Raw genomic sequence first — 13718 nt, 5'->3', positions numbered from 1 at the left:
TTCTATTGCAATAGTCAGACATACATAAACACACATATGTACAGACATATACACATGTATATACACATGCATGTGTTTGTATATGTGTATATGTATATATAGAGAGAGAAAGAGATCAAATCTGACCCCACTCACTAGCCATGTGATGCAGAGCAAGGCACTTGACCCTGTTGGCCCCCAGTTTCCTCCTCTACAAAATGAGCTAGAGAAGGAAGTAACAAACCATTCCAGGCTCTCTGCCAAGAAAACTCCAAGTGGGATCCCAGAGTCAAACACAACTGAAAATTACAGATACATAGACGCAGTTATATGCACACAGACACATTGTATCGTTGTTGTTTTTAATTAAAGTTTATATAATTAAAGTTGACAGACGTCTACAGCCGGGGGTTAAGAACCCTAGCCTAGATGCATGCCCTGTTCCCTGGCTACCCCGCCTCAGGATGCGCTATAGCCTCCTTGCACGGAAGGCAGGGACTGGTATCCCTAGTGATTGTTGGAAGAAATGTTCCCCAGAATTTGATCCAGGCTACTCAGAGCCACCTATCAAAGTGCCGTGGGGTCTGATGCTGTCCAGCCGTTCTGCGCTTAGCTTTCGTTCCCATGGGGACAGATAAGCGGTGGGGCTGCTCAGTGGGCAGAGACTTGGTCTCGGCGCCAGGAGACTGCGCTCCGGCTCTGTGACTGGGGAAAGCGTTTCGCCTCTCAGGGATAGGGCCGCTTTCTAGGGCTGGTAAAAGGTATTTCCTCACCCGGAATCCCACTTTACCAGCTAAATCTCAGGTTCGGGAAAAATAAAAAAGACAAAAAGTAAACCCCAGTGTTCTGACCAAATGGGACCATCCCTATTGTCCGCGGAGGATTTGGGCATCTTTCTTCCAGGGTAAATATAATGAAGGCGGCTTAGGGGGCGCAGTGGGGAGAGCACCAGCCCTGAAGTCAGCAGGACCCGAGTTCTAATGCGACCTCAGACACTTACACGTCCCAGCTGTGTGACCCCGGGCAGATCACTTAGCCCCAATTGCCTCAGCAAAATAATAATAATAATAATCCCAGAACATAGTGAAGCTGGGAGTCCAAGAGGGAGAGTTTTCCGGGTTAGGGTGGTCTGAGGGGAATGACCCGGTCTCTCTGCGCGACGTCCCCTAGCCCAGGGTAGCCAGCGCCCGTCCCTTCCCGAGGCAGCCTGACAGTTCCGCTCCGTGTCCCTCTAACAGGAGAGTTATGCGATGAAGTCATTGACCACTGCGTCCCCGAGATGAGCCTGTGCCAGCACGGAGCCAAGTGTGTCTCCCTGGACAAAGGATTCAGGTAACCCTCGGGCTCCCGGACCTGCGCCCAGAACCCGCGCCTCCGCGGCCGGAGCTCAGGGCCAGCGCGCGCCCTGCGGGGGCCAGCGTGAGAGGGCCGGGGCGGCTCTGTGGGCGCGTGGGCGCCGCGTGGGAGGGCCGGTGTGTCCGGGAGGCCCGCCGTGGGTCACCGGTACCGCGGCGCTCGCCGGGCCGCGGGATCTGCGGTGCCGCCTGCTCGGGTTTTTGGGTGGGGCCGCAGCTTCAGCCCGGAACGGGTGCTGCGGGGCCGCGGAGGCCAGGGCCGTTGTCTTCCTTTCTAGTGAAAAACACTTAGAAGCGTGACCGCCAGGCCGAAAGCAGCTCTGGTGGGAAATTCAGGGCTCTGTCCAGATCTATGCCCGTGGCCGTGGGGATGCTGTAGTATTTGCGGCCTTTCCTCTTCTCTGTTTTATTTTATGGAAGCAGGGAGTTGGTGTGGGAAAGGGAAGAGAGACAGAGAGAGACAGAGACAGAGAGGGAGAGACAGAGATAGGCAAAACGACACACAGAGAGAGACAGAGACAGAGATAGAGAGGCAAAGAGACAGAGACAGAGAGGGAGAGACAGAGATAGGCAAAGCGACAGAGAGACAGAGACAGAGATAGAGAGACAGAGACAGAGAGGGAGAGACAGAGATAGGCAAAGCGACAGAGAGATAGAGAGACAGAGAGAGAGAGGCAAAGAGACAGAGACAGAGAGGGAGAGACAGAGATAGGCAAAGCGACAGAGAGACAGAGACAGAGATAGGCAAAGAGACAGAGACAGAGAGGGAGAGACAGAGATAGGCAAAGCTACAGAGAGAGAGAGAGAGAGGGAGAGAGACAGGCAGAGAGACAGAGACAAAGACATACAAAGCCAGAGAGAGAGAGAGAGAAAGAAACAAAGACAGAGAGAGAGAGACAGAAGGAGACAGAAAGACAGACACAGAGACAGAGAGCTCACTAACTAACAAGGCCAAGGAATATTTTGGGAACTTTTCCTTTGTGCTCTTTTCCGGCTGCTGCTGTCACAAGGGTGCCAGGGTGAGTGTGGCTGTACGTGCTTGGGAGGGACTTGGTTCCCCTGCCTATTCTAGGGGCAGACCTGTCTCCACGGTCAGTAGCAGAGCAGCCAAAGCCAGAGAGAGATACTTGTGCCAACACCAAGAGCCCAGGGGCTGAGCCAAGTGGAAGAAGCTTCCCCAAAGCAGCTGGCATCTCTCAGAGCCCATTCCCAAAGCCTTGCCCCTCCCTCTATTCTTCATCCCCATAGTTTGTTCTTGGGGCAGATCCATTCTAGGCATCTCTTAAAACCCTCAGGTGATTCAGGCTTGCCAGGGCATGGGGGGAGGGGGGAAAGGGGACCACCCAGAGCCTCTTGGCCGCCACTAGTTCACTTTCTTATTTAACAAATAGTTCCTGCAAAGACATAGTTTTCCTTGTTTCCTGCAGAGGTTCTATCCAGCAAAGGGAGGCAGAAAGCCAGCTTTGGAGAGACAGTATTTAAGCGGAGTTGAGAAACCAATATAGGCAGCCTGGATGAGTCCTTTCTTCAAAGGGAGTCCATGGCAAGGGCATCTGGATCCATCAATTGTGATGAGCACTAGACACTGGATTTGACAGACCCTAGCTCTGTGTTGCTTTATTAGAATTTATTCTTTGTCACAGGCAGACTCTGGAAGGGAGAGAGTCTTCCATATACTTGTCCAAAGAATGAACAGGTGGTACCCAGCCAATACTGCATCATTTGGTCAATGATATAATTCACTGTATTAGCTGCTGTGGGAAAAATAGAGATAAATAAGACTCAATTGCTATCCTAAAAGAATTTAGAATCTAATTGGAAAAATGGGATTATCCCCACATAAAGCAATTCTAGGTGGGGGGAATATGGATTAAAAACTACATTATTATCTCTATTTTACAGTTAAGGAAACTGAGATAGAATAATAATATAGTTATAATAAGTTATATTTAGTAACATTTTATACAGAACCTCATTTGAGCTTTACAACTTCCCATGAGACAAAATTTAAATGACTCTCCCATAGCCACATAGATATTCAAATCAGAGATAAGATTCAAATCCAAATCCTATTGATTCCAAGTACAAAATCCCTTCCACCCTATCATGCTATCTAGAGGTGAAATGGTAAAGAGAATAGCATTTATAGAGTATCTCCTGTATACCAAGCACTGTGCAAAGTGCTTTACAAATATTTTATTGATCCTCACATATGACTGATGTCATACGTGCTTTTATTATCCCCATTTTATAACTGAGGAAATTGAGACAGAGTTCAAGTGACTTACTCTTGTCACACAGCTAGTAAGTGTGGGAGTTTAGATTTGAACTCAGGGTTTCCAGATCCAAACCCAGCTCTCTAACAACTGCACCACCTAGCCCAACTGGTATTGAATACAGTAGTTCAGAAAAGAGCAGGATTAGAATGAACTGTATCATTGGGGAAAGCTTAAACACTGAGGTGGGACTGACATTCACATCAATAAGGCCCACAGAAATACAGCATCTTGATACAACCATCACCCATTCTTTCCAGAACCTCCATCACAGGATCAGGGAGGGCAAGGATGTCTATATCTGGCCCAATTTTCAGGAATGTTTGGCTGTCATCTCTCTTCTTAATTCTTAAGTGCTAGAGAAGATCCTCTGTCCCACTGCCCTTTGGCACTTCTGCCCATCCCAGTGCACCTCAGGAAGATGGCCTGGGCAATATTGCTGAAGACTGCCTTGAGATCAGGAATTGTTTCTACTTATCTTTATGTCCTCCATAGCACTTACTACAACACTTTGCACATAGTAGGTGCTCAAAACATGTCAAATGAGAATGAACAAATGTCATTGAATTGGGCTTGCAACTAAAAAAGCGAGGAAAAGAACAAATTAAAAATCTCCAAATAAATACCAAATTTGAAATAAAAGAGGAGATTAATAAAATTGAAAGTAAGAAAACTACTGAATTAATAAACAAAAGTTAGAGTTGGTTTTTATGAGAATGAATGAATGAAAACTTCCTCCCCGTAGCTCCAATCTCTGTATTGAGAATGTCATTTCCCTGAAAGGGAAGATTGTTACAACATTTTGCCTTATATGAGCTTTGTAAGTGAGGACATTGATCCTGAACCCTGCCACTCTTCCGAGGTCACAGCAGCCCCCAAAGGTTCTTCCAATCTTATGGCAACCGTAATCAGCCTCTGTTCAAGTGCTGGAGCTCTCTGCAGAATCAGTGCTAAGTGCACCCATTCTTTTCCCCTCGCGCTACTCCCCCTAAAAGGCAAGAACAGCAGCATGGGGTCGTTAGGAGGCAGCCCCAGGTTTCCTTTGTCCTGACCCCGCCAGTCCTCCATCTCTGGAGGCCGCCTGCCCCTCCCCAGTCTCCTCCTCCACTGCACTGTGCCAGCGCTCAGTATTCTGAGAGGGCAGCGGTGAAAGGGGAAAGGACTTTGCGGACCCCGGCCGGCTCCATCAGCCCCCAGAGGGCCGCGCCTGCACACGCCTCTTTGTGTCTGTCCCCACGCTGTCTGCTTCCGTCCCCGTCTCTCCCTCTCTCTGTGTCTCTCTCCTTTTCTCCCTCCCCTCCAGAGACCATCAAAAACACCAAACGGGAGCGCCCCTGTCCTCTCATAGGGAGCAAGCGCCCTCTGATGGAAGACAGGAGTGCTGTAGGACATTGCTATGCCAGGAGATCCGTAGGGGACACTCAGACCCCCGGGGAACAGCCCCCTGGGACTGTGCGTGCACACGGCAGCTTACAAAGGACCCTCTCACTAGCAGAGGGCAAGGGAGGGCATGCAGGGAAGGAAATGGCTTTGCCATCAAAAGCCTCTGCCACTCTGACTAAAGAACACCAAGGCTCCCAAGGCTGGACTTGAGGTTTCCTTCCTCCTCTGTTGCCCAGCCTCAATCTTAAGAGACAGGCCATGATCCAGCCCCTGCAGTAGCCCTGCCTGCCCCACTCTGAGCAGCCTTTGTGACAAGAGTCGGCTCCCTGGTGAAATAATCCGTAGGTCCAAGTGTCAGCGGAAGGGCGAAAAAGAGCAGCCAGGGAGATGTCTTTGCCTTCTCCCAATAGACAATATTTCAGCTCCAATACATGCAGCAAAACGAGTTGTTCCTCACTCTGAGCATCCACTAGCCAAGGGGAGCCATCTCAGCTTCTCAGAGATACCCGTTGTCAACCATTTACCGAGTTGCTGAATGCTTAGCATTGTAGAAAAATACAAGGAAAGAATGAGACTTTTCCAAGTCCTATAGGCCTGTCAGAGGGAAAAAAAAGAGTCACACGGAATGGTTTAAAATGCATGAAACAACCAGCAATAACCACAACATAGTCTATAAACACCTGGTACATTGTGCCACATGGAGTCCAAATTACCTTTCTTGACTTATTCTACATCAGACTCCCTCCTAATCTCCATGGTCCAGTCAAACTGCCCAGCTTACGATTCTTCAGCTTGTCATTCCACTTCCTGTCTCAGTGTCACTGGACCTCTTGCCAGAAATGCACTTACTCTTCACCTCTACTGTTTCAACTCCTTTATTTCCTTCATGAATCCTTCCCTGATTCCCCCAATTGCTAGTGTCTAGTGCCCTTTTCTCTAACCACTTGCATTATTTTGTAATGATTCTGTTTATAGTTTTATAGATCCATATTGTCTCCCCTGACATCATGTAAAGTCTTTAAAGGCAGAGTGATTGTTTCATTTTTCTCTTTTTATCCCCAAGACTAAAAACATAACAATATTATATAGTAGTCTTACTGTATGCTTGTTGGTCTGGCTGTCTTACTTCTTCCTCTGCTCCCCAACAAATGACCTTACATAAGGACATTTGTGTTAATGTTTCCCTGGAGCATCCCTATCCTCCCAATTTGTCAGTCTCCTCCAATTCAATGATCTCTTTTTTCCATACCTTATCCACACAATGGCATCTCACCATTACCCACAAGGGTTCCTCCTCCCTAATCAAAAACTGACATAAGCTCTCACTGTTTCCTCTATCCTATATCTTACTCCTCCTCAGTTGTCACTGAGACCTTCAATTCCCCGACTCTTTAAGCATCTTCTCAGGCCATTAGTCTTGCTCTTATAACATTTTCCTCCCATCATTCATAGAAACATGGGATCTTAGATTTAGAGTTATAAGGAGCATTAGAGGTCCAACTCCCTAATTTCTATACATGAGTAAACTGAGGCAAGAAGAGATTAAATATCTTGTCTAGGATGATAAAGCTAGTAAGTGTCTGAAGTGAGATTTGAACTCAGATCTTCCAGACTTTTCCAGAATCTTTTCCAAGAAAATCCTAAAGGGATTGTGAAGAATCAGATATAACTGGAATGACTGAACAATAACAATACATACCTGTTGATTAATTGCTATTATATATAATTAACATTATATATTAATTAATATTGATAAGTATAGACTCTAATATGGATCTGGTGATGAATAATATGTCTGTTGTGTCTAAGCTCAGCTAGCTAAATTCAGAGAGACCCATCACCACAGGGACAGCTAGTCAAAGATAATCAGGTAAGATAAAACAGGAATGTGATACATAGGAAAAATCCATGCTGACAAAGTTACAGCTCCAAGCTACTAAATGCATCAAACTATAAATGCTAAGTGTTATAGGAGTTTGAAGAAGGAAGAAATCACAAAAGGCTTAGAAGAGTCAGGACAAGCTCTGACAAATGGAGGATGGAAGACCTAACTATGTATGTTGATGAGGTGCAAATGAAGAGGCTAGTGGTAGAGAATTGGAATGGGGAATCCCCTCTGGTTGGCACAGGTCCAATGGGAAAGAATTCACAAACCCAAAAAGTCTGCCTGGCAACAGAGATTTCTTGTTGGCCATGAGAAGCCAACTTTGCTAGGAAGACAGACTTCTTAGTGGCAAGGTCCTGTCAGGGAAATAACAAAGATTAACACTGAACAGAGAATATCTTCACAGTGGGCGAGTCCTGGCAGGCAGCTTTGCCAACAAGAGAGCTCTGGCCCTGGTTTCAGGAGAACCCAGTTCAAATCCAGCCTCAGACCCTAGATACTTTCTAACTATGATCATTTAACCCTGACTGGCTCCCCACCACCACCCCCAAAAAATGATATTGCCACAACATCAGTCTTACCAGGTCATACCCTTGCTCAAGAAACAGCTCTGGGCCCTGCCTGTTGTCTCCAGGATAAGATTCAGATTTCTCTGTTATTTAAAGGTTCTCCCGATTTACTTCAGCCTACATTTCCAGACCGATTGTTCATCACTCTCTGCTCAGCCTAACCATCCCACGTGTTCTTCCCCGTACATGAGACTCCCCCTCACATTGCTTTGCCTTTGTTGGGCTGAGCCCGTCCCATCCTTCTCTGCCTCCTATAAGCTCATTTCTTTCAAGGCTCCATCAAGTCCCATTTGCTAAGAGGCCTTTTCTGATACCCCAGGTGTCAGTACACTTCCCCACTGAAAGTACATCTACTTACAGCTTGTCTCCCCTGGTAGCACATGAGCTCCTTGAAGGCAGAGGCTGGGTTGTACACATAGAGGCTCATTACAGAGAGCTTGCTGAATTGCACTGAGTCGTACCACTGACCAACAGGGCTTGGCCTGTTTTCTAGGTGCGAGTGTCCCCCCGGCTTTAGCGGGAAGCTCTGTGAGACCGACGACGATGACTGTGTGGCCCACAAATGCCGTCACGGGGCCCAGTGTGTAGATGCAATCAATGGCTACACCTGCATCTGCCCCCAGGGCTTCAGGTACGTGTGGGAGCCTAGTCCAGGGAGGGAGAAGATCAAGCCCAGACTGGAGGGGCAGTGAGACCGATGAAAGACCCAAGGAAAAAGTGCTCGTTAAGAAACTGCCCTGACTCTATTTCTGAGAGTCCTCCCAGTATACCTGGGAGGGAGGGGGAGTGGAGCTTGGAGCTCAGATCCCATATCTGCTACTTATAGCCTCTGGCCCCTCAGTGGGTCCCTTCCCTGTGAAGGTGCCGCTGACAGCTACCTGGGGCTTACCTGATAAGTCAGAAAAAGGCTATGACCTGCCATGGTGAGGGGGATTCCCACTGACAGAACTCACACTCCCTCCATTTCTCCATGTATTTTATAATTAGGAAAAATTCTTGGTCCACGCACAGAGCAAAGGGAGGCTCAGCACCCCGATTATCTGATTCAATTGGGTCATATGGTGGCACTCTCTTGGAGGCTAGTCACAAAAAGCCAGGATGACACACCAAAGTTTCTCACTAAATACGAGCTTTCTGAGAGCAGGGACTGTCTCATTTATTGAAATGAGACTAGCTAATGAAACTAACAGTGTCTGGAACATAGTAGCTGCTTAAAAAAATGTTTGCTGATTGATTGTCAGAAGCCATTTTCCCAGTCCCCTGCACGAGAGCCCATTTTTCCATGGCTCTTTTCTTTCCAGAGTCCAGGAGGAAATAATAAATGGGAGGAGAATGATTAGGAAAACATGGGCTCAGATCTTGGAGCAAGGGGCAGGGGCAGTTCACTTTGGAGAGAAGCAGAAGTTGGGGAACAGGAGGGAAGCTCGGGCAACTTAACAGAGAGTTAAGGTAACAGAGGACTAGGAATGGCAGCATCTGAGTGGTGGGCAGAGATAGGTGAATTATATGTAAATTAGCATTCCTTCTAGAACTGAAGAAAAACAAAGCTGGAAGAGTCACTGAGACTGTGTAAAGTGATTTGCCTAATTTCATATAGTTGAACAGAAAGAAGGAGCAATAACTGGGTGATGCAATGGATAAAGCACCAACTGTGGAGTCAGGAGAACTTGAGCTCAAATTCAGCCTCAGACACTTACTAGCTGTGTAACCCTGGGTCAATCATTTAACTCCCATTGGTTTTGAAAAAAAAAGGAAAAAGGCAGGGAGAAGTCACATGTCCCAATTCAGAGTTATTTCTTTTCCACATCAGAGTTTTGGGGGAGTAAAGACATTTTTACTGCAGATCAGCAGCTTAAGTCTTAAAAATTTCCTAGCCCTTCAATAAAGCAGTTTGCCTAAGGTCATACAACCAGAATGTGTCATTCCAGAGTGGAAACCATCTTCCTCCCTTCAAGGTCAATTCTCTGTAGACAATGTGGCGTTGTCTATGGCAGCGCCATCTTTAAAGCCGAGTTCTGGGGTGTCTTGCAGAGAGCTTTCTGACTCGGGCTCCTTCTTCCCCTGCAGTGGGCTCTTCTGCGAGCACCCCCCACCCATGGTGCTGCTGCAGACCAGCCCCTGTGACCAGTATGAGTGCCAGAACGGGGCCCAGTGCATCGTGGTGCAGCAGGAACCCACCTGTCGCTGCCTGGCCGGCTTCGCGGGGCAGAGGTGCGAGAAGCTCATCACCGTCAACTTTGTGGGCAAGGACTCTTATGTGGAGCTGGCCTCTGCCAAGATCCGGCCCCAAGCCAACATCTCCCTGCAGGTGGGTACGTGCCCTGGGGCCGGTTCCACCCAGCCCAGCCTCATCGACTCTGATGACTTTATAAGGGAAATTTGATCTTTTCACAAGGGCTGTCCAGGGCATGTCTGCCTGCCCCATGCCAGGTCCTGAGGATACAAGGACAAAAATGTCCCTCTCTACCCTCAAGGGACTTGCATTCTATTAAGAAACACCATGTAGTTGATGCAAGATACATTGAAAGTAACAATGCAAAGAGAGGGAGCCCACTAACCATAAAGAAAGACCCTATGGTGGAGGGAACCTCACCACCATGAGCCTTGAAGGAAATTAAGGATTCTAAAAAAATAGAGGTGAGAAGGGAGTTCATTCCACAAATGGGAGAGTGTCTGAGCAAAGATGCAGAGATGGGGGAGGGAGGAATTGGGATGGAGGAATGTCCTCCAAAAATTGGCAAGTGGGCCAATTTTGCCTAGAGTACTACTCAGTAATCTGTTAAGGAAGGTTGGAGCTAAGTGAGGGCTTTAAATGTGAAACTGAGGCACAGATATTTTATCCTTCAGGTAGTAGGGAGCCCCTGGAGCTTGATGACCTAGGTAAACACAAAATATCAGGGAGCCAGGAGCCAGCAGGGCAAGAACATAGACTTACTGCTGGTGTGTTAGAATATTGCTAAGATCCTCAGGGACTCAGCTCTGCCAATTCTCACTATTCCCTTTCCCTCAACGTACCATTAGGGATTCATAGTTTCATACACATCCCTCTTCTTGAATTCTGCTGTGTCTATGAAAATATTCCTTTTTGATGCTTAAAGAATCAAAAATAAAATGTTTTTTAAAGAGTCATCAGGGACAAGCTTGTCAGACTTGCACAGGAAAGATTCTCAAGTGAAATACTTAACACCAAAAACAACTGGTGATCCTCCTCTGCTGATTAAATATTTTTTCTACAGCCAAATCACTTCTTCTCAGCCAAGAATACTTAGGGCCCAGGGGTGCATGTTTGAAAGAGATTATAAGAAATGTGGCTGGAATGAACCATCTCATCAAAGAACACAACGTGTTTTTCACAGGCAGAACAATGGGTATGAGATCCTAATTAAACATAGGTCATGCTACAATGGAGGTGGAGGAATTTGGGGTTTGAGTTGCAGACCAGAAATCCCATCTGAAAATAACTCTTGACTAGACCAGCTTCTTCCCAGACTAGGGAAGGGGATCAGGTCAAACAGTTCCTTTCTGAGAGAATCAGGGCACTGGAATAAGGAATCAGGAATGGCGATGGAGATAGCGATAGGGAAGGGGAAGGAGATGGGATTGAGAAGGGAGGTGGGGATGAAGACAAGGATGGGGATGTGGCTATTGAACATCTTGAACTGGTGATTTTCATCATTTCCAAGTCTTTTCACTTCTACATATATAACGTCTCTTATATATCTCATCTTTCTTCTGACATTGCACCTCCTGATACAGACCATTATCACCTTACTTTAGGACTACTGAAATTGCCTGCTTGGTTGGTCTCTTAAAGCGATCTTCCTAAAGCACAGGTCTAACTAGGTCTCTTCCCCCATTCAACAAATTTCAATGGCTCACTATTACTCCTAAGATCAAAATATCCTCTTTTCCTTTTAAAGCCCATCACAACCTAGCCCCCCTCCACCTTTTTTAGTTTTCTTACAGCTTTTCTCCCTTCTTCATCCTTGTTCTAGTGACACACACTACTTGCTATTTCATACACACACACACACACACACACACATTCTGATTATATATTCATTGGTTCTCCACCATGATTGTAATGTCTCCTTCCTCAGATCTACCTTCTGACTTCTTTCAAGTCTCAGTAAAATTTCTATCTTCTGCAAGAACCTTTCCTAGGAAAGTCCCTTATGTGCCTCCCCTCTGAGATTATCTTCCAAGTTATCCTGTATAAATCTTGCTTGTATATAATTGTTTCCATGTTGTCTTCCCCATTGGATTGTAATCCCCTTAAGGGCAGGAACTGTTTTTGTCTTTTAATATCCCTAGAATGCGAGGGTCCTCAAACTTTTCAAATAGGGGGCCAGTTCACTGTCCTTCAGACTGTTGGAGGGCTGGACTATAGTAAAAACAGAAACTTTGTTTTGTGGGTTTTTAAATAAAGAAACTTCATACCCCTGGGTGAGGGGGATAATTGTCCTCAGCTGCCACATCTGGCCTGTGGCTGTAGTTTGAGGACCCCTGCTAGAGTTTAGTGCAGTATAATAGGCACTTAATAAATTTGCGTTGCCTTGACTTGATTTCACTCCAGTTTCCTTGACTCACCAATCCAATACTCTTTCCACTGTATCTGGTGCCTCTCAAGTTAAGGGATCCTCTAATTAAATCAGAATCAAATGTCCTTCCTGACTCTCTCTCCTCTGAAGTTTATGAAATGCTCACTTCACTTGCCTATTTGGCCCTTGACTATCATAGTCTGCATCCATACCCATCTCTCTCCCTTGGACTTTGGATTTTGTAATGGCAGATACCATGTTTTTTGCCTTAGCATCTCTGCTACCATCAAAAATCGGAAGTTGTGCTTAGTAGGCACTTATATTAAAAAAAAAAAAAATTTTAGTTCTGTTGGAATGGAGTAAGGCTCTCCCTATAGCTACCTAAAATGACTCGAGCAAATATTCTAACACAGGACTTTGTTAAACTTTTTCCACTCGTGACCCCTTTTCATCCAAAAGGCGACCCCATCCCAAATCAGAGCCAAGCTGTTTCTGGCAGCATTTATGCATGCACAATGCAAAGTGTACATGTTATGTGTTCTGAATCAAGGCTGCAGTGACGTCAACTTCAATGCAACTTGGGCAAGCACTTGTAGAAACACTTCGGATTCATTACAAGTCTGATTCTGAATTAATTTTTAGTCATTGCGTTCAAAAATCTTTTACTGTTGTCAGATTTTTTGTGACCCCCATATTCAGTTATAGGACCCTATATGAGGTTAAGACTCACAGTTTAAGAAGCTTTGCCCCAAGGGACAGATTACTAGGCAAAGTACTACACACTTTATAAATGGAAATAGGACCAGTTAGTTTCTCCCCAGGCCCATTCCTTACTGCCTGCTTGAAGAGTCCTACACCTCCTGGAAATCTGACTGAAAGCCAGGAGGCTTGACCAGAGCACGAGAAAAATGAACGCATGCTAGATTGGGAGTCAGAAAGTCTGGATTCAAATTCTCTTACTGTGGGTGAGACTGAGCTAGTCACTTAACCTCTCTGCACCTGGGTCTCCTCATCTGACAAATGAAGGGTTTGAAATCAGTGACCTCTAAATTCTAAGCCTTCTTATAGTTTTATATTCAGGATCATTATAATCATAATCAGCAAACTTGTTGAACATCTTGATGTGTAATCTTGTTCTATCCTAGATACTAGGAAAAAGTCAACATCATGTTAAGACCTCCTGCCTGCCATCAAGGGGTTGTACAATTAATCAACAAGCCCAGGGACTTTATATTGGGGGCCCACTTAGAGTAAACCATGAGTGCGAGAGGACATCAAAGGAGAGAGGGACCACTGGGGTGGAAGCACCAGGACGTCCCTGTCCCCAGAGTCCTCCATGGGTTAACAAGCTTTCTCCTCCTTATAGGTGGCCACAGACAAGGACAACGGCATCCTTCTCTACAAAGGGGACAATGACCCCTTGGCACTGGAGCTATACCAAGGACATGTGAGGCTGGTCTATGACAGCCTGAGTTCTCCCCCCACTACAGTGTACAGGTGGGTGCCGCCCCCAGACAGCAGTCCAAGGAGAGACTGTGAACATGGCTATCCTCACTCTACCTCTGACCTTCCCAGGAAGAGGAGGGGAGAGGAGATGGAGGAGGAAAAAGAGGGAAAGGAGGAAGATGAGCTCTCCTTGAGAGATGACACCTCATTACCATAAGATTAATGGCCAGCTGGCTACCTTTGCACTGAGTGATCTGTTCAGATGGGGAAGAGGCTGCTTAATG

General features: G+C 46.3%; 1 protein-coding gene across 5 annotated transcripts in view; it reads left to right on the top strand.

Annotated features, from left to right (window-relative positions):
* Positions 1-13718, top strand: part of SLIT3 (slit guidance ligand 3) — a 772326-nt gene that overhangs the window by 734706 nt on the left and 23902 nt on the right. For all 5 annotated transcript variants that reach the window (XM_031949421.1, XM_031949420.1, XM_031949423.1 and 2 more), the window contains 4 exons: positions 1218-1311; positions 7941-8078; positions 9515-9755; positions 13355-13485. In XM_031949421.1, coding sequence (XP_031805281.1) covers positions 1218-1311; positions 7941-8078; positions 9515-9755; positions 13355-13485 — 604 coding nt within the window. The remainder of the gene's footprint in view (positions 1-1217; positions 1312-7940; positions 8079-9514; positions 9756-13354; positions 13486-13718) is intronic.

The sequence above is a fragment of the Sarcophilus harrisii genome, chromosome 2 (genome assembly GCF_902635505.1).
Source record: "Sarcophilus harrisii chromosome 2, mSarHar1.11, whole genome shotgun sequence".
NCBI lineage: Eukaryota > Metazoa > Chordata > Mammalia > Dasyuromorphia > Dasyuridae > Sarcophilus > Sarcophilus harrisii.
This window is presented reverse-complemented; position numbering and strand designations above follow the sequence as displayed.